This window comes from Thunnus thynnus, chromosome 4, assembly GCF_963924715.1.
Source record: "Thunnus thynnus chromosome 4, fThuThy2.1, whole genome shotgun sequence".
In the NCBI taxonomy this organism is placed as follows: Eukaryota; Metazoa; Chordata; class Actinopteri; order Scombriformes; family Scombridae; genus Thunnus; species Thunnus thynnus.
In genome coordinates, this window is record NC_089520.1 from 19,931,050 (window position 1) to 19,957,574 (window position 26,525).

Below are 26,525 nucleotides of genomic sequence, written 5' to 3' on the forward strand. Positions count from 1 at the left end.
CAAAAAGGGAGATAAAAGAATCCATCATGGTAACTAATACCTTTAATAAAACCATGTCTCTCATTAACAACCCTACATGTGATCCAAAGTATCCACTCACACCACTGTGAGAATCACTGTTTCAAACAGTAACAGTAAACCTTTGATTCTGCTTTCAAATCACACCAACTCTACACTTAACCCATAAAGCAAAATGATCAAGACATTGGCAGCATTTGATAATTATTAACTCATGTATCAGTGTAATCTAAATAAATATTTTTGACATTCTTTTTATAAATCCTGATGGAAATGTCCATGATATTTTTGTTCATTTTCTTTTGACCATTTATTTGGACTGTACAAATAAAAATGTGTCACCAACTATCAGCCTTATCTACATAAAGATGCTTTCAGTTGCCTTTCATCCAGTCAATCACGCAGCTCTACAGTCACACACATACATGGAGACTGGCACAGAAAAAGCTCCTTTAAATGTTTTTTTTTTGTTAAAGGATGATGCAGTTTAAGCTTAGCAGTATCATGTGAGTTGCACCTGCAGTGCTTCAGCAGAGTGTACTGTTGCTCGGTCAGTGATCGAGCACAGACTTCATGAAAGAACGCAGCCGCCGGTGGCCAACTGCCAGAACAGCTGGTGACATGGCAATGAAGATAATGTTGGCAAATCGAGCAATGACCAGAAGAAACTCAGCAGACGAGCCGCGGTTGTAGTTGAAATAGTTGACAGAAATAATGCTGGTTCCCCAGGACGCAATGAAGAGCATGATGAGAGCGAGAATCACCTGGAGGAACAAACAATGCAAAGAATTAGGAAATGAAACTCAGACATTGAGACATGATGAAAGATGTTAACCTTAAATCCAAAACAAATGTTGCTAAAACAGTTCAGATGCATGCTCTTTACATTCAAAATGTGTCCAGTCTACTGTGTTATAAACAGTTTAATTTACCCATCTTATCTACATGATGAACATGCCTTCAATGAACTCTTGACAAGCTCTTCCTCCTCACCTTGGCCGCTCGTCTCTCAGCTGGTACTCGCTTTATGACGGGTGCATCTTGTGCTGAGGTGCGCATCCTGCCATGTGTGTAGAGCGTATAAAGGGAGCCCAGGTTGGTAAAGGCCATCAGGATTATGGGAATTGTTTCATGGATCACCATGGATGTGGTGGCATAGGCCAGGCCACTGAAGATGGAGGGAAAGTTCCACACACAACCCAGCAGGGGGCGTGTTGTGCTGCTCACCAGCATCAGGGTCTAGAAAAGAGGAAGGAAGAGAAGGCACAACATGAAGGAAAGAGGGTCACATATACTGAGTTTAGAGAGAAGTACTCTTCTAAATGAGTACTGCAGCCATCATATATAAATATATATAAGTAACAACACCACTGATCGAGGAGGGGATTGATGCTGTTAAAAGCTTGAATCTGCTTGGGATTAACATGAAGCAATCCACCAATCAAACTATTTTTAAACCTACAATTAGTTGAAATTGAGCCCTTAATTTGCAGTGTTGGTGGAACAGCACCAATCCTGTCCTGTGTACTTCACATTTTTGTTGACCATTGTTGAATAAGTGCTATGCAGTTTTAGATTGATGTGTTTTTCGTACCAATCCAGACACCCACTGCTTTTCCATTGATTTTTGTACTAATTGATTAGAAGGCTCCAGAGATGTTCGTCTCTGAAAACATCAAGTCAGCATAATTCTTTGTCAATTTTACATTATCATTGTGTGATAACACAACTGCAGGCAGGATTCTGCTCTGCCAAGTCTGCACTTAATAACCTCATAACGATAATGTGACTTTGACAAACATAGATGTGGATTTGTTGTTCACTGTGATGGGTTACATCACTGTGATGACTGATGGGCAAGCAAGTTTTTAAAGAATGCAAAATGAATGGAAACCAGATTTAAACCTGATTTAAAAACACACAGTAGTATGGTTTACAAAATGTTCTGATGTAAAGTGTACATGAGCAGAAAATGGGCTAAAACAGTAAAAACCACTGGCACTGGCAAGTAAAGCTCCACAGCCACCTGTTGCATCAGGCTCTCTCTCACCTCTGTGCTGTTCATGTTCCCACTAGTGGAAAAGATATGAGCAGGAATGGAGTAAATAAAGTTTAGAAGCCAGATGAGGCCCAGACTGAGCAGTAGGGTCCTGGGAGCGCCCCGAGGCCTTTGAAGGTTCCCAATAGTAGGAGCCACCCGCCTCAAGGTCTGCAGGTGGAAGGCACTGAGAAAGAGCGTTGACCACACATTGACTGATCGCAGCCACACCCAGACACCCATGAGGACCTGACACCACTCTTTGGATGAGTACAGCTGTGGAAAAAAAAGAGAGCGATGGGTGTATATTCACAAATTTGGCACTTTTCCTTATATAATCCTGTACTGACATCCAACTCTTGGAACACTTTGTCAAACACAAACTTCCCAGACAAAAATTTTACAAAGATTCACACTTTGGCATAGTCAGTTGCTATTGTAATTGGTTTTAAAAAAAAAAGTCAAATCTTTTAAACTAACAAAAGTGTGACTGATTGGAAAGCTCCATCCACATATTAGTGATTGCTGTCATCTCTAATTTAATGGCTTACAACCCAAAATATGCTTTCATCTTGCAGACTACATACCTCGAGTCCCATGTCTGAGATGACAAGCAGTGTGTTCCTCATCACAGACACCAGCAGGTTCGACAGTGCCATGTTAATGATAATGATGTCCGAGTTACGTCCACCTCCACGGTCCATGATTACACTCTTACCAATCACCCCAACCACTGTGGCATTACCCAGGATGCCCAGCATCACCAGGATGATGTAAAAGGCAGTTTGTGCAGGGGACACAGAGACACGAAGTCCCATCCCCACAAGCTCTGCATCTCCATTCTCTTCCATGGGCCTGTTCATCGTAGACACTGTTTCAACAACCTTATCGCTGAAGCAGTTTTAACAGCTGATATAAAGCCTTAAAGCATGCTCAATCTTCATTTTTGATGTCTGTCAGGTGAATATCATCCTCCAACCTGCTGCCAACATGGTGGGCACCACAGAAATCACCCTACAGATGTTTTGTGCTTCTGGATGTTTGCAGGTGCAGTCAGTCAACTTCTTTGGGCCAATGGAGGAAGTTGATCCTGTCTGTGTCATCACGCCATCATGTCTTTGTGCTACGTTCCGGTACGATAATCCCTGTTAAGGCTCACAGAAAGCCGTGTTTTATTCTTCAGGGAGCTCAAGCTGCAAGTTAACGAAACACAAGAGATTAATCAGCTTCCCTGAATGAAATGTGCTTCCTTTGCAGCTTGATTCATTACGGCATCATTAGGTGGAAGCCTGTTTGTTCATGTGCATGTATGTACTTGCTTGTGGGTAGGTTTTCAGCAAATGCACAAAAAGTTTGATATAACTCTCTCACTATAATATTGAAACCTAACAAACAAGCTTCTCTCCTTAAAGATGTGAGATTACCTTAATATCACTTTTGTGAAAGTTAATTAAGTGAATATACAATATATTAAACACACAACATGTCTCTCTTCATCCCTACGGTGAGAGGTTTAAGTTTTGTGTGCAGGACAAGAGTACTGAATATGATCAGTGGGTTCATTAAGTGTAAGTTATTGTAACAAATATATTACATCTTCAAACAACCTCCTACTTTTTTGGTTCCATCCATTGCAAATATCAGGGCAGGTTAAACTAGTTAATATCTATTAAACTATTAATATTTTTGATTAGAAGAATGTTTCCTGAATGTTTTTGGGTGTGTTCAAGTAATGAACTATACTATAAAATGACCTCTAATCATCCTAAATAAACAATTTATGTCACATGACAAGATGACATTAAGTTGAATTACTCAGCTTGCAATGTCTGATTACAGCCAACAGTCACTAGATGGCCCCACAAACAACCAAATACCAGAATACCAGAGAGTGCAAAACAATCTTACAGTAATTCATTTTTTATTTAGTTACACTTTTTTAAAAATTCAAATGCACATGGGCACTGTGCAAACACCTTTTTTTAAAAAAAATCCTCTTTCTTCGTATCATTTAATTTGTCCAGAGAAATATTTTACCAGACAAACATGGCCACAGCGTATAAATACAGAACAATGAAATAATAAAACAAAAATATTCACAGTACATATTGACTATCAGATCTGAATGCTTATGAGATGAAATGTACACACATAAAAAGGAAGCTGATCCAGTATGGAATTTATTGCGATCTAAAGAGCCGAGGACAGAACGTACAATAATCATCTTTAAGCTTTACAAGCAACACATCCTCTCTGCTTTTTCATCACTGACGGCGATGCAGAAACACTTCCCTCTATGACTTCAGTGTTTGCTGCCAGCGTATGATACAATGGCTAGATGTCCATCACTGAGTGAAACCAAGAGAAAACGGATAAAACTTGTCTGTCCAGGCAAAAAAAAAACACCCAAAAAACACTTTCTCAATCATGATTGGCTCCACAATCTGAACATTTGAAACTGCTTTGATAAAATGAACGATTCATCCAGTCAACAGCCACTTCAGAGGCCACAGATGAGACATAACAAGCTGAAATTTGGTTGTTAATCAAAATTATTAACTGTTTTTTTTTTGCAGCTCAGTTAGCATCACCATAGTTAGGTTATGTAGGTCGCAACCTCACAATGGATTATTTTGATTGATAAGACTCTGTTTAACACAACTTTGTTATATTCATACACTTTGACAGTTTTCACAAGTTAAAACTGTTTTTATAAGTTTCAAAGGAAAAGGAATGATCAGTATCAGTGAGCGAAAGCGCTTTGCTAATCAAGGAAAAACATTAATTACAGCCATTTGATGAGCATTCAAAGCTTCTTCAGCCATTTATGTTTCCAAATGATTTAACAACATACACGTGAACACAGAAAAAAACATTGTGTATCTTGGATTTTTCTCAGCAATGAAAAATGAACAATGAGGTGGAAACAAATGATAATTCTGTCTGATTATCATGTTGCTGTAGTTCAGTCTCTAATGCCATGATTTATCAGGACACTTGTGTTTTTAACTGTCAAACTTCAGCTCTACCGGGATGTTTCATGGTTTATGGTTCCACACAGATACAAAACATGAAATTTTTATCAAGCTTGTCATGATCCACAGACCTTATTTCAGGTGTTGTAACCAAAACTTCATTCAAACTTTAGTCACTTATCAGCTGAGAAAAGCCTTGTTTCAAAAAAGATATAATTTAACAAGTTTTAGGATTTAAAAGCAGTGACAGACGACGCCAGGGAAACTGACTGGCAGGACAAAATTTTACACTGATAAGAGCAATGAATATACTTTCATGGAGGAGATAACGTTTCCATATAATGTCAAGTAAATACGCCTAGAATTATGTAACAATCCAATTTAAGAGCAGGCTGACAATATAGACTGTCAGTCATAATAATAAATAATTGTTCTGTCTACCTGAATACTCTTTCTTTTTCTTTCTGAAAGACAACAGTTTCTTAAACATTGCTGCTGCATCTCCCTCCTGTCTGTCTGTCTTTGGCAGCAGCTATGTAAGTTGCTGTTCATATGTTTGAATGAATTTGTGGTGCTCTAGCAGACAGTTTTCCCATGAAGTAAAACACCCACTGAAATAAATTATGCTAAGTATTTGCTCAGCCACTGTGAGGACAGAGGCCTGGGGTTATGCGATAAAGCCTGCTGTGTCACTATAATTCATTTCCAGATGAAATTTTCACTTAAGAAATAATATTCAGTCCTGCACATCTTATCTTGTGCATCCAGCACTTGAAATGCTTGATTTCACCTATTTTTTTGCTCCAGCTGCCTGATTGCTGCAGACTCTTGTTGTTAACCCCGCTGGCTGGAATCTATCAGAGAGAGGAGACAGAGAAAGGGGAAATTAAATATCCTCTAATGAACTAAATCTGCTATATATGAACATAAATGCAGGAATTAAGACAAAAAATGAGATAATAATAATCAGCTTGGCCAACCTTTTTGCTTCTCTGTGGTGCAACATATCCCCTCTCCTCTGCCCGAGCTGTAGACAGGAGACACACACACTCGGCTGCTTTGGGCGAGGTGTGTGAGCCGCGTTGAACGAGAGGTAGGGGGCAGGTAGACAGAGGACATGGACGGCTTTGAGGGCTTTGAGGAGCTGTGGGAGTTTTCTCTCTCCCAGCTAAGCCAGTAGCCTTTCAGGCCCTCCTCATTGGCCCGCCATGCTACCTGCACCTCCTGATGCTCCACTGGGGTCAGCTGAAGGTCAGCCAGGACAGGCAGAGCTGCTTCAGGTAATCGTGGAAAATACATAGAAGGAAACAACAGAAAGATGTAAACAGCCTGGTCATGTGAAGCTGATACAACATGGAAAAAAAAGTAGAACTGATTTACAAAGGAAATCTGAACTGGCAGCATCTAAAGGTCAGCTTTCAATAATGTGGAATAAACAGAACAAATGCGACGCTTTCAACCAAAGACAACTGAATTACAAGTGAAGCACAAAGATATAAAAATGTCAAATTGAAAGCGTACCCTTCTGAGTGCATGCTTTCACAGACATGGCTCTTTCCTTTCCATTCACATGCAGAGCGCTGACTGTGACCAGGTACTGAGTGCCTGGCTCCAGGCCAGTCAGTAAGGTGGAATTCTGCTGACTGGATAACGTCACGGTCTTGACCCGACCGCTTGGAATTGCTCCATACTCCACAGTGTATCTCTGGACCCGAGCTGGCTGTAGAGGACTCCAGCTCACACGGATCTGATGAGGGCCGGAGTCTGACACTGAGACCGCTGCCGGTCTTAAAACATCTGAGGGGAGTGCAGGCAGGTGAGATGATGACAAATTTAGGTATTAAGTAGAATCAGAAACCCTATTGTGGCTTTAATTGCAGTACAGTTGTACAAATAAAGAGTTGTATATGTTTGTGCAAACTGTAAATTTGAAGACAGGCAAACTGATGTTGTTGATGGAAAACATGCAGTAAGTGGCTCCCTAATGACATGGTCATCTGCCTAGAAACAAACCTCCTGACATAGACTCAGCCTGTTGAATGACTGGTTCTCCAGTTTTATTATTTATTTCTTTGAAAAAAAAAAACAGAAATTGAAGCATTTGTAGTTTATTGACTCTTGGGCTAAATCCATCTGCTGAGGATGATTGTGAGCAATTATTGAAAACTCTGAATCAGAACAGCTACTGAATGGACCTTGTTATGAGATTGTTTTGCCAACTGTTTCCATCTAGTTCTTCCTTCCGTTTCCCTTTTTGTCATGAATTGTCAGACACAGACATTTAGAGTGAAAATCCAACTTAAATTAAATCCTCTCACCAGGAAGAGTGGTGAAGATAACAGAGAGGGTGTTAAACAGCCTCTCGTTGGACTCCGGGCGGAGGGACGCTGTGTAGGTGGTGTCAGGCTGCAGGTTGGTCAGCTCTATGAAGCTGGAGCCACCTGAGAGATTGTGTCTGGTCTCAGTATTTGTATTCAACATGGAGTTGTACCAGAGTTCATAGAAACCACTGCCTGCGCTTAGAACAGGACGCCACTGCAGCACAGCACTATGGGAAGTCAAGTCAACCACACTCAGCCGTTCTGCACCAATAATTTCTGTAAACAAGACAAGATGGGAGAAAATAGCGAGAGGCAAAGAGAGATCAAGAAAAGTGAGTACATTTGAATGTAAGTGAGCCATTATGTAGTTAAAAAAACACTTCTTCTGTGTAAAAATAATCATTTAACATCTGCTATGAATGGAGTGACAGCTTCTATGCGCTAAACTTCATATTTCAAACACACACATACTGATGATGGCCTCCCTTATGTCCTGTGTGATGATGTCGATGTTATCTATGTCCACAGAGTAGAGGTGGGACTCCAGAGGAGGCGTCACTGCACGTTGTAGCACCCGGTAGTTGCCGTGTACTGTAGACACAGCCAACACAGAAACTCCCTGCGCCTTCAGCTTTGACATCGGCTCATCCACCTCTCCAGGCTGCACACCATCAGTCAGCCACAGCAGAATCTTTGGCACGTCTGTCTTTGTCTCTGTCAGGAGCTGCTCGGCCACCTTGAGTGCCGCCTCAGTGTTGGTGTCTCCCTGCAGCTGCGTGACACTCCACAAAGCTTTCTGTAGACTTTCCTGATTGTTGTGGGCGTCCAGGCCGAACTCCAGGTTAGGCATGGTTCCCACCTGCAGCAGGCTGACTCTCACGTGCCCACGGCCTAGCGAAAAGGGGCGGAACAGCTCGGCAGCGAAGAACAGCAGGCGCGAGAACTCGTAGTTAGCCACGCTTCCTGAGGAGTCCAGCAAAATGACAATATCCCCTTCACAGCAGTTCAACACTGCACAAGAGGAGGAAAAACAGGAAGGTTATTTGAATATGTGGGTGCCTTCTTGTTTTGACTGACAGATTAACTAGTTACCATTTTGCAAATTGATGCCACAATACAACCTTTAAGTCTGCATTAACTGATTTTTTTGGGCACTTGGGGGCAGCGGAAACAACCTGTCGACACTGACATAATATTACTTTGTTAGCAAACAGTTCCCAGCAGATGTGTAAATATGATTATCATTCATTTGGAGGTGTGTTTCTGGCCACCTTAAGAGTGTAAGTGCAGTTTTCAATCTCATTTTAGCTCTGTTTTTGGTCTCCACGAATTCCTGAGAGAAATATCTGGCTCTTTATCTGCTAAATGGTCCACTCGCTAGTTGCTAACTTTGCTTGTCTTCTGTTTGGTACTGGATGAGTAGTGTACAGGGGGTTTCTAGAGCTTTTTTGCTGAAAAAGATGCTGATGAGTGAACCAAAACTGTAACCTTACTAGAACCAAAACGAAAGACGCTGTGACACTCTGCAGAGCTCTAAGTCTACAAAGTCTGTCTCTAAGTCTATAAATAATTCTCAATGTCTAGATGATTCTCCGTGGCTTCATCACAATGAGCCACACCTTTCAAAAAGACATTTGATTCATGCTAATATAAAAAAATCATTATAGCAGTTTTAGAGTAGAGCTTCCCCCCTTTAAGATACTGGATGAGGGCAAAGACAGGCAAGTTTTTAATTAATGGTTAACATGAATTTTTCATCAAATTTGGTGACTTATTAGGTGCCTACACATTCAAAGATACTAGAAAGTGTTGTCAGTGATATATCATCCTATCATAACTACCTAATAATTCAGTCACAGAAAAAAAGGGACACTGATCTGAGGTATCTTAGGCAAGAGGGATCTTATTAATGTCAAAGGCACCATTACCGTCCTTGAGGAAATATTAATATAAAGAATGAGAGACAATAACAGGTATATGAGGTGTCTTGGTTTATGCATGTCACTGAAATCCTCAGAACAATCTGCAGTGTTGCTCACACTGTGTCAAAACATGTCCAGAAATAATTATAACATTGAGAATACTTAAACTGGAGCTGCTGCAGAGGATTTATTATAGCGAGGGAGCAGGGGAATTGGTCACAGGAGTTGATTTATCAAATGAAGCTGAAGTGAGATTTACATTGTAGATAAACCAGTTTAAAAAAAAAAAGGGGGACAACACAGAGAGAAAAAGAGAAAGCACACCACATGCTAGGATCCCTCCCCTTGAATGAACACATACTGGTTTCTCCATCTCACCTCACATCATTTCTCAGAAGCAATTGTGCCCCCGTGTCTTTGTCAAAAAGTCATCTTACTGGAATAATTTTCAATGAAAAGAATCAATTCCGCCTACAAGCACTAGCCTTCACAATCAGATATGTTCCCAATACATGTGAATGACTCACTCGTCTGTTCCTCCTGGAAACCAGCAAGTATTTCCTAATAATCCTGCTCACTGCATGTGTCTGCAATGTGACTTTTGGTACATTTTGTATCTGTATTTCATGAAATATTGGTGAAGTCTCTCATGTAGCTATTACTGTTGTAATAATAATTTGGATTGAGGATCAGATTAAAAGTGTGTGCTACATAAGAACAAACTCAACGCACACACCCCTAATTACTCCTTACACAATGTAAACATCTGCTTATTGCATCACTTCTTCCATATCGTTCACACTTCTCTGTCTTTTCCATTTGTAACTCCTCTGCAGAACACACCCATTATTTTATTGTGGCAATGGTCCATAATCATTAAACTTTAATATGTAGGCAGAAAATAAAGCAGCAGGAAAATAAACAGGCAGAGAGGAAATGAGGGAGAACAGAGCAATCAGACGAAGACGTGTCAGCCAACATCTTTGAAGCACCGATAATTTAAGGAGATTAGAGAGAAAAGAGGAGAGAGGTGCTACGGAGGGGGGAGTGAGACCTCTGTGGAAATATCAGTACATGGCGGCAGAGGGAAGAAGCTGAAGGGGAAAACCAGAGATAGAGAAGACACAAATGAGACAGAGAGATGAGGGCAGATAGTTGGATTAGAGTTGTTGATGGAGATGTAGAGGAACTACTCCGTCTTTACATTCCTCTGAGGAAAAGTGCATGTGTGTGTGTGTGACACAGAGAGAGAGAGGGAGAGGGAGATCGGAGCATGTCGTCTGCCATTTAATTGGTTTCAAGCTGTGCCAAGGCCATATGCCACACTGCAGAGCTGCACAGAAGAAAATATATGAATGTTTCCTATGAAGTTTACTGAGTGCACTATCATCATGTGCCAACATCAGACAGATGGTAGACTGTCCAGTCTTTGTGAGATCAATGCACGTTACTTCTAAACGCTTTGCACATTTACTGTATGTTGCTCTGCTGAATTTTAAACAGATTTCCTGTAGAAAAGCGAAACTACAATTTAATTAAAAATTCCACACATTCCATGCAGGTTTATTGTGGGATCCCTGACTTAGCTAATGAGTCCAAATATTTACTTTTAATAAGCTGTGGCCACCTGTAAGCACCAGACCTTTCTCTGATGTTAAAGTCAGCATGAGGAGCGAAACCATTGTCCCTAAAAAATACAGTAATGCATGAATTAAATATGAGCATAATGTGGAGGATCAAACTTTAACTTTTAAAGCACTGCATGGATCTGCACCAGTTTCATCTCTGATCTCAGCCCCTTTTATACCCTCAGACCTCTCTGATCTGCTAACCAATCCCTATCCTCCATGTCACGCTCCCAGAGTTTGCCCCTCACTCTTAATTGGTTATTAATTGGTTCTCTGTGCAATATGCCTACTGTATTAAGTACTGTAGATGCATTTTTTTGTCCTCTCTACTCAGAAAATCTGTATTTTCTGTTGATTCGACTCATTTATACATCTATACCGTCAAGCCTGTGTAGAAACTTGTTTTCCCACCATTTGTGCACATTGCCCGGTCTAAAATACTGAAAAGATAGGTGCAGATAATGGCACTAGACAGCCTCCCATCAGTAGCATCAAAAGCACAGAGAAGAAAGGAAATGCATCCACTGCTCATTGTCTAAACCCAACAAATTGTTCTGTTTTTAAAGGGGCTCTCCAACAATTTTAAATATAAAGGTCAGTTTACTTGTCACGATGAGGATTCAGCCTTCGAAAAAAAAGAAAAAGTTGCATAATATCTTTCGTGGCTCTGGAAAATAACTCTGATGACATCACAGTGATGCCATCAGAGACATTGTATGTCATTAGATGTCCATGTTTATTTAAACTTGGGCTTTGAGGCTCCAATTTTTACTACAGAAAGCCTGCGTTTCAATCTGAAGACCAGTAGTTTGTAAAATGAGGGCGTTCACCAGACAGGGATTATGGGAAATGTAAGTCAGGACATCTCTTTAAAAAGAGGAAGAGTTCCCCTTTACAAGCCGCTCAGTCACATGCAGCTGAAATGTTTTAGGGCAGACCAGAGCAGTTAGACACACTGTTTACTTGCATATGTTTCTATTAACTGGCTGTGTTTCAGTTTGGCTGTAATTTGTCCAGTTTTGTCATAATTTGGAAGAAATTACTTTTTCCGTAGCTTGTTGCATTTAGTACAGCCTGATATTTTGTTCCATAAGAAGCCACAAAAACAAACTTTTTCCAGTTCAGCCAACTGACTTCTTCTCCAGCTCAAACTTGTGAAAAACATGGATCACCTGAAGTGGTGGAAGAAATATTCAGATCATTTACTTAAGTAAAAGTAGCAACCACAAAATAAAAATACTCCAGTAGAAGTTGAAATCCTGCATTCAAAATCTTATAGTATTAGCGAGTATTAGAGTATTAGAGAAAAATATACCTAAAGTGGTCATAATGCAGAAAAATGCCCCCTGTGAGTGTTGTGTTTCATTATTGGATTATTATTACATTAATGTCGAAGCAGAATCTGAATATTGCAACTAGTTAAGCAATTGTTAACTACTTTATCTACAGCTGAGTAGCTTTATCTATAATACTTGATCATATTTGTTCAGATAAGATGATAAGAGAAATAATAAACTGTAAAGTAGCTTCAGTAATTATAGATAAATGTTAGATAAATGTAGTAAACAATTTTAACTGCTCCTGAAATTTAGTGGATATAGAGCATAAAGTAGCAGAAAATAGAAATGCTCAAGTAAAGAACAAGTACCTCAAAAACTGTAGTGAAGCACAGTACTTGAGTAGATGTACTGTGATCCAATGAAGAGAAATACAATCATCTGTTTGTTGATTTTGACATTTGAATGATTTTTTTCACCCCTTGCAGAGTATTATAATGTTTATATGATTACATCTGTGACCATATAAAATGACATACCTATTACATTTCCTGAATAAAATGTAGTTAAATATTACGTAACACACCAGCACACATTAGCTCACTAGAGCAACACTGTCCGTGTGGTAACTTGTCCAAACCAGACTGCCTGTGGAAATGATCCCGGCCTGCTGCAACATTTCACTTACTGTACTTTTTCTCGTCCTCTCTGTATTTGCATATTAGGATAACGCCCCCCCCCCCCCCCCCCCCCCCCCCCCCAAACTCCCACAACATTTTTCTGAGGAACTCCATTTACAAGAAAAAGTTAAAAAAACAAACAAACAACCCCTAATCTAACACTGGGGACGAATAGGATTACGACGTATAAAGGTCGCATTTGTGTATCAGATCTGATAAGTGTTCATGTTGCATTCGGCTAAATACCTGACTCCCATTTTGTTTCATAAATGTATCATAAAGGTATCACCTCACCTGTGGCAGGTACAGTGATTTGCATGTTGCTCCGCTGCAACATCGCCAAGAGAAAAACGCAGCCGAGTAAAAAGCTCTTCATCCTCTCCGGGCAACATCAAAAACCGTGAATTTGATCAGAAACAGCACAGGCAGGTGGATTAACGACCGTGTCTTCACAGGCTCCCATCGTACGGCTCACTGTCACACAGGAGCAGCTCTGTCGGCTCACAGTTTGGTAACTTTTCAGCAGCAAACACCTGCGTCATGCGTACTATTCACTCACAACTGCGTTTGTTCCGCGGTGTACTCCTTTCCTGTAATATACAGTAGGATTACTTCGTTAAATTGTTTCATGAGTTCACTTTCTAGTACAGATTACTCCTCCTCCTCCTCCTCCTCCTCCTCCTCCTCTTCTTCCTCCACCTCCTCCTCCAACTGCTTCAGCCAGGATATAAAATCAGTTACTTTTTTAATGGACTTTGGTTTTTGATGAGACAGATGCTTTCGAGATGGTTTCTGTTCCCGCTAGTAATAATCTAATGCAGTCCAGAGGTCATCACACTTGTTCATCTAAGCAGGCAGGCATTACACCACAAGTCAACTATTTAATGAGACTGTGTGTCCCAGAGGGGCCAAGAAAATCTCAGCGTTAAGCATTTCTGAATTAAATGTCTGCTGTAGCTGCAAGAGAAATGATCTCATCTGGTATCCCTGTACAATATCTGAGAGTGATCTGAGCTCTGTTTTCTCTGGGGACACCTGAGTGGTGGAAGAAGCATTCAGATCCTTTACTTAAAGGTGCAGTGTGTAGAATTTAGTGGCATCTAGTGGAAAAGACAACAGACTTGGAAGAAATGGAACATAATATTCATAAGTATGTTTTAATTAGTGTGCAATCATCCGAAAATAAGAATTGTGTTTTCGTTTCCTTAGAATGAGCCCTTTGTATTTACATAGGGAGCGAGTCCCATGGATGTATTATAAGAGCTGGATCTGGATAGGGCTCCACCGCTCAGCCTTGCAGACAGTTTTTCCCAGTGGTCACTTGCAGCGAAAAATCCCCCTGCGGCTCAAAAAGCATTTTCCCCATAGATCACTCATCTTGACCTTCAAACAAAGTCAATTATGTCTCTTTCTATTATGAATTTTGATCCATGAAGATTTTATATTCGTAAAACTTTCCTCAAGCCAAGAAAAGCCTGTTGTGATGTCATCGCAATGTAAAGTCTATGGGCCGAGCGGGAACTCGCAGGTGGGGCCAGTGAAGGAAACACGACTGCGCATATTCAGTGGGCCGCACAACACGGAAGCAAACCCTTTTTTTTGGCATATGTGCCAGCTGAGTAATTCTCAGTTAGCTAGTTTAGTCCAGTGGTTTGGACCTAGGGGTCGGGCCCCTCCAAAGGGTCACCAGATAAATCTGAGGGGTCATGAGATGATTAATGGGAGAGGAAAGAAGAAAAAACAAAGTTCTGATACACAAATCTGTTTTTTAGTGAAATATTGAATCATATGAACATTTATTGAAGTGAAACCATGTGAGAAGTTTAGAGAGAAAAATCAGCTGGAGCTGTTAACAACTCATAGACATCTGAAATTTGACCCCAACAACACACTGCTTTTTGTAAGACATCAAAAGCCAAAAAGGTTGGAAACCACTGGTTTAATCTTTAACACTGTGTTGTATTTTAAAAGCTTGTTATATTATCTAATGTGTCAACTCTTCATCTGAAAAGTAACTTAAGCTGTCAGATAAATGTAGTGGAGTAGAAGTATAAAGTTAAAGTGGCATGGAATGGAAATACTCAAGTAAAGTACAAGTACCTCAAAATTGTACTTAATACCGTACATGAGTAAATGTACCACTGGGACACCCTGACAGCCCCTCAGGATGCCCAGAAATTGGACGCGACTTTGGGAACCCCTGAATTGAGACAGAACAGAACAGAACAAGACACCATTTGGATCAAGCAGCAGCAAAGAAAACCATTCAGTCGCTCCATTAGGCAGGATTACAGTAAATACCACAGCTGCCACTTATAAGAAAGATAACTTGGATCAAGTGCAGTCTATTCCCATGCGCTTATTGTAATCGACTACAACAGGACCCAAGTCCACACACTCCTCTATGTGTGTGTTTGCCTGTCACCAGATAAAGATAAAATGGCTTAGTAAGGAGGGCATTGACTGAATGTGCCCTCTTGAGATGAGAGTGCCCCCGCATGTGCCCGCTGCCAAGACTGAGCTTTTCTTACTTGACTGGAAGTAATGCAGATAATCAGAATTTGACTGAATGTGACTGTGTTTTTCATCTTTATTTTTTGACTTTGTGCCAGTGACCCAGCAGACAGGGAGTGGTGCAGGGTGGAGCGGAGGTGGCAGACAGATAATGGAACGATAATGTTTAATGTCTCTTAAAGAGGACATGTTTTGTTGATTCTGCCTTTTGATGCGTGGCAGAAGTTCAGTCTGTTGATGTAGACAAAGAGTCTGTCTGCAGGTTTATTGATCCAGAAGTCTTCCAGAGGTTCATCTAATTTTAGTTGAAGATGAGTTAATCAATATAAAACATCTCCTGATCTCCTAATGGTAACATTTTGTGGTTTACTGTCAAAGCAGGACATGTTGGAATAGATTTTGGGAAATATTATTCACTTTCTTGCCAAGAATTAGATGAAAAGATTGATACTATTGTCATATTTATCTGTTAAACATGAAGCTACAACCAGCAGCTGGAAAGCTTTGCTTAGCACAAAGACTGGAAACAGGGGTAAACAGATAGCCTGGCTCTGTGCAAGGGTTATAAAATCCACATAGTAGCACCTCTAAATTTCACTTATTAAGATGTTATATTTTGTTGTTTAATCCGCACAAAAACCAAAGTGTAAAAATGTGGTTTTACAGAGGGTTGTGTGCCGGAGTATATCTTGGCCTTCATGATGTGTCTGTCCCCGGAAATTGTCCGTAAAACTCTTACATGTAATTTTTACAGACATTTGTACCACCTTTTTTTTTTACAGCTTAAACTAACATAGATATAATGTGTTAATTACTGAGCTTTAGAGGTGCTGGTAGGCAGATTTGTTATCTTTGGACACAGCCAGGCTAGCTGTTTCCTCCTGTTTCCAGTCTTTATGCCAAGCTAAGCTAACTGGACACCAGACATGAGAGTGGTAATCTGACTGTTTTTAAGAAAGCAAGTAAGCATATTTGCCATAAACGTATATTAAGTTCTGTTGTGGCCTTATACAGAACCAGGTAGGGGCCATGGAGAAAAAAATAACCAATTAGTGTTCTTGATTTAATAATTTGTCATGTCATTCTCTCGTCTGACCTCAATATGGATTGCTTGGATTTAATAAGGTTTTATTGTGATCTTGGGCTAAGATATGTGGATATACTTTTTCTCATATGGGATAAAAGACTATTTCACCATAAAAACTTTCATGCTCCAGTGGATGTCATCGAGTTCATAAAAACTCAGCTTCAGGGTTTTGCAGCGCTTCATGGATGTAGCTGGATGCACACGGAACGAGGCGTTTTTGTGAGAAAGGAGGACGTACGGCTAATCATGACAAGAAGTAACTGACTTCTTTATCTCTTTCTTCAAACTTAGAGCTGATTGAATGCCTTTGATGTCCCCTACAAGAACTAGCAAAATAGATAAATGGAGAACTAATTAAGTAATCTGTGTGCACAAATTATTAATTTAAGCACAATTTTTTTTTTCTCCATGGCCCCTCTCAGGCTCTGTAGCTTTGTAATACGTTACTGTTGTTGTTTTTTTAAAATACCTCTGGTTTTCCTCCTCAGACAGTTCCTGATCAATATCTGAGGCCACAGTGTATGAAGCTGTAAATCCAGCCTGACTCACCACTCTTGAACTCACTGGACTCTGTGTAATTAGGCTCAAAAATAACAATAGCACCCACACACACCCACACACACACATAAGTGTGTGTGTGGGTGTGTGTGTAAATCTAATCTAATATGCCATTAGGCACAAATGTTAGAGTTTGATATCCTTGAACAAGTGTGTTGTCATGGATATTTTATATTTAAACATGAGCTTTTCCCTTTGTAAGCATCTTAATGTTGTATATTGGCGAGACTGGTCTTTAGCCTGTGAGTCAGAGAGATAAGCAGGCTTGATTTCAGGTCTTTTCACATTTTTTTCAGCTTTATACTCAGATAAATTAGAAAGACTAAAAAAGTAGAGACAGTCAAGAGGTTTCACCTTTTGCCTCACATTTCGAGTCTCATTAGCGGGAGGCTTGTATGAATGTCAATCTCAGTCCGACAGCTTTGGTCTAGACTGAAATATCTCAACAAGGAGGAATTTTACTTTGGTGATCCCCTGACTTTCCCTCTAGCGCCACCAGCAGGTTGACATTTTGTTCAAAATGATCTCAATTACTGGATGGATTGCTATGAACTTTGGTACATGTTGATGTCCCCTCGGTGTGAATTTAACTTGGTGATCCCTTAACTTTTCATCTATCACCATCATCAAGTCACAATGTCAATTTGTCCAACACGTTGGTTTACGACCAAATACTTAATTGCAAAGCTAATGACATTACTATCAGCCTCAGCTCTTTGTGTTTAGTGCTAATAGCAAACATCAGTTAATATGCTAAACTAAGATGCTGAACATGGTAAAAATTATACCTGCTAAACATCAGAGTGTTAGCATTGTCATTGTGAACATGTTAGCCTGCTGATATTAGCATTTAGCTCAGCCTCACAGAGCTGCTAGCATGGCTGTAGACTCTTCTTGTTATTATAAAGTCTTCAACTAACGACTATCTTCATCAGTTAATCTGTGGATTATTCTCTCGATTGTTTGGTACATAAAATGTCAGAAAATGGTGAAAAATGTCAATCACTGTTTCCCACAGACCAAGGGGACGTCCTTGAGTGTCTTCTTTTGTCTCGACCAACAGTCCACAACCCAAAGACATTCAGTTTACTGTCATAAAAGACTAAATAAACTAGAAAACTTTCACATTTGTAAAGTAGATACAGTCGAGGCCACATTCTGTTTCACATTTTTTCTAAAGTGACGTGTGAATCTTCTTCTCTAACAGCAGCAGCTCGCTGTTGTAACTCTCACTGTGCTACTTTGAAAGCAATGGTTTTTACCTCCAAAACAGATTCATTTTTATTTTAGTATTATACATATATTAAGCAAGACATTAGCTCCTTCTGCAGCACCCCAGTTACATGTGTGTGTCCATGTGTTCAAGCTCAGAACTCAATTAATCTATAAGAAGGCTGTGAGAGCAGTATTATAAATTCCTTCTGTGCATGCACCATGAAGACGTACTTGATTAACAAACTATCAGGGCTTTATTCTCCACAGTGTAAAAAATGCATGGCCTGGTTGTGCACAAAGAAGGAAGATGTGCTATTAAAAAGCCATTTTATTAACACCATGTTTATGAGCTCTGCCACTGCTGAGGAGTCCTGCTGATTAACTTCCAGATGAATGTGCTGTCAGCTCTCCGCTTCTGCTGCACAAATTAACAGGATTTGTTATCACAACAGCACAGTAATACAACAATACTGACCGCACAGGACAGGAATTAAGTGGTAACCTATTTCCCTTTAAGTTTGAAATGCTTTCATTATGAAAAAGCTCTTTAAAAAGTGGAGTGAAGATTTGAGCCGCTGCAGTGTTTTCATGTTGAATGTTGGTGGCAGAGAAAGCCCTCAAGGACAACTTTGAACCAAAAAGTCTCCCTTGTAAAAGCAGGGAAAACACAATATGCACTTACAGATATTGATTAAAGGCATTGACTCAAAGGACAGATTAATAAGGATGGAGCCTGCCCTCCATCACCATACCCATCCGCTGTCTGGTGCTTCTCTGGGCCTGCGGCTTCACAGCCCTCCCTGTAAGATTGAAAACTGGAATTTCCCATGAAGAAGAGTTTGGCAAAAGCAGCTTTCTCTTCCTGTTTGCATGGACAAACATGTACATGAGCACATGTGTTTTTGAGAGTCTGTGCATGTTGGTATGTGTTTTTTTTGACAGTATATACGTTGGTTTGTATATACCTGTAATTCTGTGAGACTTTATGGATTTTCCAAAGTCAGAATGTTTAACAAGCATCCATTTTATGGCATTTCTAATTATAGTTGACAGACACCTTCTTCTTCACCTTCTTGGCATTGTTTTTTTTTTTTTTAAATGGTCTGTAAAGGGAGAAAAGTGACAGTACAATGATGGGACTGTTCAATGCTCGATCCATAGTGAACAAAACATTCATGCGTCAGACCCTACACACAACAGATGGCCTACTCTTGATCTTGTTTATACTCTTAGTTTAAATATTGATCCCATTAATTTTGAGGCTCTTTTTTATTACGGATCATAATTGTGTTTTATTTAATTAGTTTTTCAATCTGGATTCTTTACTTTGTCTTTTTACATTTGCCTACGATTAATTGGGTCTTGCACTCTCTGAACAGTCTTTCTGCTGTAAAGTTTTTTTTTGATGCTTTTCATTTTAGTTCAACTTGTTCCATCTCATGAAGATGTCCTCATTAGCCAACATTTTAGAAAACGTAGCTGCAGTACAGCTCATAGATGCTTAGATGCACATAACGTTCTTGATAAATTTCATTCAGGCTTCAGTAGGCTACACTGGACTTCTCAGAGTCTCAAATGACACACAGTGCTAATACACGATGAAGCAGGAGAATGCTATGTTTTGGCACTGTTGGATCTCGGTGCAGCTTTTGACAACATAGACAACAGTAACCTAAATGAAGCTTTGGTGAAAGTTCAAGAAGGAAGATCTCTTCCCTCATGTTCTGCCTTTATTATACTATGGGTGAATGTCAGCTATTTTACTTTCGCCATACCTGACTAATAATCTTTCTGCCCGCATTCTCAAGCCCCCCAGATGCCGTTCTTGAAATATTGCTGCTATTCTGCCATTCTGTCTTTCAGGTCTAGTATTTCGCAACCCACCTCCTCCCCATCACCACCATGACCTCCATGATATCCAGAGAGACTCGTCCAAAGGTTTTTATCAACCACCTGCCAGCTCTGCTTCACCACCACCAGTGTTTCCTATCTTCATATGGACCTACGCTTTATGAAGATTCTTCACATCGATGGAGTCTAATTGCCAAAAAACAAAAAACAATAAATATAAATATTGTTATACACATCTCCTTATTGAACTGACAGACTAAGGCGGTGTGTGGGTATCTCTGGGTCTATCTCTACCTCTCTGACAGGAGTTTTTCTGTAGCTGTTAGTAACTCTGCCTCCTCATCTGCAACACTTGCGGTGTGCCCCGAGGTTTTGTTCTGGGCCCTATCTTGTTTGCCTTGTTCATGCCTCTCCTTGGGCGCATTAAGAGTTTTGAAGGTATATCTTATTATAATATTCAATTATACATCTCTTTTAACCATCAACATATGACAAAATTGTCTATTTTACATGACTGTCTAAATGCTATTAAAAATTGGATGGCTAATAATTTTCTACAGCTTAATGCTGATAAAAACAGAAGTTGTTATTTGTTCTCGCTCTGGTCTTGGTGCAGGAGAGCCTTGGTTCCTTTTCCTCATCTGTTAAATCCTCAGCTGGAAAACTAGGTGTCACTTCTTACCAGGCACTGACTCTGGACCAGCTCATGAAGAGTTTCATTCATTCTGTTTTTTTCCAGCTGAGTAATATTACTAAACTTAGACCTAATGTGTCTCAGGCTGAGAGGGAGATGATTATTTAAGCTTTTATTTCATCCCATTTTACAACTTCCCTGAATCATTTACAAGTGATCTAGAATTCTGTTGCAAAGAGGTCTCACGTAACTCCAATCCTGATGTCTTAACACTGTCTCCTTATCAAATTCAGAATCCAACTCTTTTGGAGCTCTGCACGCTCAGGCACTTGCCTACATTAAAGATCTACTGCAGCCTTATATTGCCAGTCGGTCTCAAAGATCTTCTGATCAGGGTTTGACGGCTGTTCCTTGCTTCAGTCTCAAAATGAAAGGAGATGTGCCTTTGAAGTCATGGCTCCTAAACTTTGGGACTGTCTCCTGTTGGACTTAAGATCTGTGGAGAGCGTGGGCACCTTTGAAAAGCAGCTCAAGAACAGTTTGCCTTTAATTATTAATATGTGTCTCTATTTAATGTATTATTTGAATATTGTATCTCTATATTCTGTCTTTCTTTTGTCTTTTTTGTGAAGCACTTTTGTGACATCTAGACAGGTTCTATATAAATAATTTTTACTTACTTTTACTCACAAGAGTCGATCATGGAGGGAGAATAAGTGAGGAGGAAGAGACAGAAAAAAAGGAGAGAATGGAAGAATGAATTTTCCCTTTTTTGTTGATTTAAATTGTTTATCAATTTGTGGTTGATATGGACACACAACACTGTACATTGTGAAGGACAAAAGAAAGCCCACATCACACAAACAAAACACTATTTTGCTTCAATTTTAAACGTCCAAAGTGTGAAATAACTTCACTCCTCTGTGTGTGTGTATGGGTATGTGTGTTAGTAGTTGATCTAATCACCAGTTTCAGAGTTCTGTTGTAATAAATAAAACTCTTCAGTGTCATCCTGGAGAGAGCTAACCTTCAGCTGCCTCATAAAACACAGAGACGTAGGTACATGAATGCTGTTTTGTCTGCTTGTGAAGGCTACTGGCATTTTGCCAATTAGTTACCCTGGCAGTGTACTCTGAAAGTATAGTCGAATCTCATTCATCCATTCATCTGGAGGCTGATTTGGTTGACCGGAGTGTAACAGATGATAGCAGGTTTCTGATTCTAACACCATTTAGCTAATGGAGCAGCTGAAGTCGTGTAATTGACTTTAATGTCTGCCAGTCATATTTATAATTCAATAAAAGTGTTCAAACAGTCATTATGAAGAAAGATGCAGAAATTTAAGGAAAGGATGCAGGAAATAGAGGGAGAGCAGGCTTACTGTAACAGAGACAACTGGAGGAGAAAACAGAAACGGAGGTCAAAACTGAAGTGAGGTCAGCACTAAGTAACTCTCCTCTGACGCAAGACCTGGAGAATGAGACTAGGAAAACAAGCAGCAGTGGAGAGCTGCAGAGAGAAATGCATCTGAATGGTGTGTGCGCTACCTGACCTTTGCCATGACCTTTGTTGAAAGCCACAGCGAGAATATGATGATGATAAAATAATGTTAAATATCATTAACAGACTCATTTTGTGGGTGAATCTTGAGGTTTGAAAATCAAGGGCCACATTTTGGTAAATGTCACCCGAACTGTTTTTCATTTGTTTGTTGGAGTAGTGGAAAATGTGCGCTGTGGTTCGGGTGAGAAGAATCGTGTCACCCTGTTATGAAATACTGAAACACACATTCTTTAGTGAAAGGACAAGTGCAGCAATCTGAGCCCAGTTTCCAGCAAAACTCATGTCCACATTTAAATGACACTGACTGTCAGTAGCTGTGAAATTCCAGCTTATAAAGACAAAATGTGATGTTTATTATTTTTTCCAATAAATCTTTTATCTTCACACTTAAAGCCCAGACAAAATAAGCTGCAAATTTATTGGTCCCAATCCATTTCTAAAAATTGACTTATATACAGTGCATAAGGACCTCACTTTCACATACCTTCATGACAAATCGCATATAGTATACTTTATATATATAGTTATTATAACTAAGGTTCAGGAACAAGACCACGCCTCTCTCTCACCCTAATTCAATGATGATGATGAAGCCGAAGCTCATTGAGATGTGCCCCCTCCCTCCGTCTCACTCCCCGGGTTCCACGATGCTTCCAGATGCATCTACGACCCCATTTGACCCCAATCCCTCCCCTCGCCCCTCATCCACCTGTCAAACTAAATAAACTATTTCATGTGTATCGTACAAATGGCCTTTGTTAGGCAATTCAGCATCATGTTTTAGATCAGGGGTGACCAACCTTTGGGTTGGGACCCCAACGAGGGGTTACAAAATTCATTTGTTATTAACATTTTACAACACAAGGTTGTATAACAAAATGTAGTTTGTAGTCCCTTTATGCTACTCACAAAAAACAGAAATTATGTAAATGGATTAATAAATAATAAATCATAAAAATAAAACAATTTTTTATATTGGAGTGCGGAGGATGAATCGAGGAGTCTCACAGCCTGAAGAAAGAAGCTCTTACTTCCGTATCTCTTGCCAGACGGCTGCAGGGTGAACAGGCTGTGGGTGGGTTTTTATCTTTTAGTATCCTTTGGGCCTCACTTCACTGATATCACTGATGATCAGTAGATGGGTACCGATGATGTTCTGGGCGGTTTAAATCACCTGCTGCAGAGCATTCCTGTCTTGCACATCTCCTGCCAATTTGTGATATTTCCAGTCAGGATGCTTTCTATTGCTCCTCCGTAAAAGTTAACAAGAACTTGAGATGGGAATTTTGCCTTCTTAAGTTTCCTTAAGAAATACAGTTGTTTCTGAGCTTTCTTTACAAGGGTGGAGATGTGTAATGTCCATGACAGGAACCTAAAACTGTTCACCTGCTCCACCTCAGCTCCACTGATGTAGACAGAAGTGTGTGTCTTTGCCTCCTTTTCTCTAAAATCAACAATCAGCTCCTTGGTTTTGTTGATGTTGAGCAGCAGGTTATCTGTGCATCATTCTGCAAGATTGTTGATTTCCTCCTGATATGAATTCCCATTGTTGTTTGAAATCCGGCCGATGATGGTGGATTTCTCTCTCCATGTCGGCGGTTGCAGTCATGGGTGTACAGCATGAATAGGAGGGGGCTGAGCACACAACCCTGAGGGGCTCCGGTGTTGAGCACTAGAATGGAGGAGGTATGACCACCAATCTGAAATGTCTGGGGTCTGAGGAAGTCCAATATTCAGTTGCAGAGTGTGGCACTCAAGCTCGGGGTGCCAAGTTTTCCAATCAGTTTCATGGGGGAGATTGTATTAAATGCTGAGCTGAAATCAACAAACAGCATTCTGATGTTGGTGCTGTTATGAAGACTGTGTGGAGGACAGTGGAGATGGCATCCTCTGTGGATCTTTTGGTTCTGTATGCAAACTGGTGAGGGTCCAGGCTGTCTGTGATTGTGTCTTTAATGTGCCTGGGAGCTAGTTTTTCAAAGCACTTCATCAGAATGGGGGCGAGCACCACAGGGCGGTAGTTGTTTAGACTAGACACAGACACAGACTTTTTAGATACAGGGATGATGGTGGCTGTCTTGAAGCAGGTGGGAACATTTTCCTGTCAAAGTAATATATTAAAAATGTCAGTAATAACATCAACTAGCTGGTTGGCACATGTTTTTAGTACACAGCCAGCTGTTATCAGGCCCAGCAGCTTTATTCATATTCACTCTCAGCAGGATTCTTCTCATATCCGCTGTGGATATTGACAGTGGCAGGTCCTCTGGAGGTGGAGTGGACTTTACAGCTGACTCTTTGTTGAGGAAATGAAAGCGAGCATAGAAGGAGTTAAGCTCATCTGGCAACGTGGCCTCACACATTATGGGGGCGCTCTTGCTTTTGTAACCAGTGATGTTCTGGATCACCTGCCACATATCTTTGGTGTTGTTGGTTTTGAGGTCTCTCTCCAGTCTCTGCTGGTGTTTCTGCTTTGCCTCCTTGATGCCAGTTTTAAGTCTTGCTCTGGCTTGTATGTTTCCTTGTCACCTGACCAAAAGGCAGCTTTTTTGGCTCTAGGTATGATTTTATTGTCTTTGTGATCACCACATCAACAACACATTTGCTAATTTATGATGTCAGTGTTGATGTACATTCCTTAAAGATTGATGTGGTTCTCCTGGGTGGCCGCATCTCTGAACATGTGCCAGTCTGGACACTCAAAACAAAACATCAGTAAGCAGCTCGCTTACTGATGTTTTGACCCTTTTTATCAGCTGAGAGTAAATAGGCAGGAGAAGTGGGGAAATATGGTTGGATAGACCAAAATGGGAACGAGGGCTTTGTAGCTGCCAGGAATGTTTGTATAAACATGGTCCAGGGTATTACTTCCCCTTGTGGGAATGTGGACATGCTGGTGGAATTTAGGTAAAACAGTTCTGAGGTCTGTTTGATTAAAATCACCAGACACAATAAAAATACCACCCAGTTGTTTAGTCATGTGAATGCTGATGACCTCATATAATTCCTGTAGTGCATTTCTTGAATTTGCACACACGCACACACACACACACACACACACACACACACACACACACACACACACACACACACCTTATGCTTCTTATTGTTTTAGACTTTCCTCTAATCTTTACTTTTTTTTCTTGTAAATTATTGGCTAATTTTAAGGTTTAAGGTTTTAACTACTGCTTTCCAGGCAGCTGGTTTCCATTAATTTCTGTATTAAATGAAATTCCATTAACAAGGACTGGAAGCTCTCATGAGTTGGACGATCCATCACTGTGAACATCACACTCACTTTTGGCACAGTTGTGATATTGATGGTTGTGTGCACACACAGCTGCACTATCAGGCTGTGAAAATGAGACTTGGACAACAGTAAAAACAGATGATGATAATGACTCAAATCCCTGCCAGTTGATTGTATATTCAGGAAATGAATGTAAACTAAAGGCTGCCTGGATGCTGGAAAAACACATTAAAGGATCAACATTAAAACCCATCTGTATGCTTTTGAAAATGGTGAGCCATAATATAGACTATATATGGTTGGAAATAAGATGAAACCACTATTGATCATTCGTTTAAAAACATATCAACTAAACATCATGGTATCATTAAAGCACTAAATGATGCAATATTTTTCCTTTATGGTATCATAAAGCTTTTAGTCTGCTGAAACTCCACATTTCCCATCAGCTGTTCTGCTGATTGAAGCCCTGCTGCATCAAAAAAAAAGAAGAAGAAAGATTAATGTGCCTTCAGTCGCTTAAAGTGGCCTAAAAGATGGACTGTCTCTTTGCTGGATTTTAGCGTAGGTGTCATTTCATTATGATCTCCAGTAGACTGACCATAGAGGGGAAAACGATCAGCTCCCTGCAGGCGCAGTGCAACAGCACAAATATTTTCATTGCAGTAAGCGTTATAAAAAGCAGCTGCTCACATCAAACAGTTCCACTGGTGACCATATTTGTGTCCTGCGCACATACAGCACATTTCTTCATTGATTTCTGGTGGACTGCAGAGAATGACCACCGATACAACCATGAAAAAGCAGTTAAGTCAATACTGTGGTCACACTGTATATATTACCGTCAGTGCTGAAGCAAACACATGCACTGATTCTTCTTTCTCTGGACGATTGAGCAGGAATTGATGTGAAAGATAGATTTTGTTACAGCTGCAGCATGTGTGACCTGCTTTGACCTGGGACCAATCAATTCTTACTGCCCAGTGCTGATAGC

General features: G+C 40.2%; 2 protein-coding genes and 1 long non-coding RNA gene across 4 annotated transcripts; 1 reads left to right on the forward strand and 2 right to left on the reverse strand.

Moving 5' to 3' along the window:
• Positions 1 to 163: 163 nt before the first annotated feature.
• Positions 164 to 3,464, reverse strand: LOC137181539 (olfactory receptor class A-like protein 4). The gene is made up of 4 exons (XM_067587316.1): positions 2,644 to 3,464; positions 2,069 to 2,332; positions 1,012 to 1,257; positions 164 to 782 (listed from the first exon to the last, which is right to left on the reverse strand). The coding sequence occupies exons 1-4, from the start codon at positions 2,917 to 2,919 to the stop codon at positions 570 to 572; spliced, it is 999 nt and encodes a 332-aa protein (XP_067443417.1). The 5' UTR covers positions 2,920 to 3,464; the 3' UTR covers positions 164 to 569.
• Positions 3,465 to 3,960: 496 nt separating this feature from the next.
• Positions 3,961 to 13,500, reverse strand: LOC137181555 (von Willebrand factor A domain-containing protein 1-like). 2 transcript variants are annotated; one of them, XM_067587348.1, is made up of 6 exons: positions 13,154 to 13,500; positions 7,824 to 8,363; positions 7,350 to 7,628; positions 6,553 to 6,828; positions 6,012 to 6,302; positions 3,961 to 5,885 (listed from the first exon to the last, which is right to left on the reverse strand). In XM_067587348.1, exons 1-6 carry the CDS (start codon positions 13,233 to 13,235, stop codon positions 5,866 to 5,868), a joined length of 1,488 nt encoding a protein of 495 aa, XP_067443449.1. In that variant the 5' UTR covers positions 13,236 to 13,500; the 3' UTR covers positions 3,961 to 5,865. The 2 variants fall into 2 exon arrangements, with proteins under 2 accessions (XP_067443449.1, XP_067443448.1); XM_067587347.1 differs by having other exon boundaries at positions 6,012 to 6,305.
• Positions 12,956 to 21,750, forward strand: LOC137181562 (uncharacterized). Its single transcript, XR_010928159.1, has 2 exons — positions 12,956 to 13,080; positions 20,103 to 21,750. It is a non-coding gene; the product is annotated as an uncharacterized lncRNA (long non-coding RNA).
• The last annotated feature ends 4,775 nt before the right edge of the window (positions 21,751 to 26,525 follow it).

What these genes read in the sequence shown, in the direction of transcription:
- LOC137181539 (XM_067587316.1), bottom strand. Translation starts at nt 2,919, where the DNA reads ATGAACAGGCCCATGGAAGAGAATGGAGATGCAGAGCTTGTGGGGATG. An exon ending in TCTCAGACATGGGACTCGAG is followed by an intron (nt 2,333 to 2,643) that starts GTATGTAGTCTG and finishes TTTTTTCCACAG; the next exon opens with CTGTACTCATCCAAAGAGTG. An exon ending in CTGAGAGACGAGCGGCCAAG is followed by an intron (nt 783 to 1,011) that starts GTGAGGAGGAAG and finishes TTGTTCCTCCAG; the next exon opens with GTGATTCTCGCTCTCATCAT.
- LOC137181555 (XM_067587347.1), bottom strand. Translation starts at nt 13,235, where the DNA reads ATGAAGAGCTTTTTACTCGGCTGCGTTTTTCTCTTGGCGATGTTGCAG. An exon ending in CATAAGGGAGGCCATCATCA is followed by an intron (nt 7,629 to 7,823) that starts GTATGTGTGTGT and finishes TCTTGTTTACAG; the next exon opens with AAATTATTGGTGCAGAACGG. An exon ending in GAAAGCATGCACTCAGAAGG is followed by an intron (nt 6,306 to 6,552) that starts GTACGCTTTCAA and finishes GATTACCTGAAG; the next exon opens with CAGCTCTGCCTGTCCTGGCT.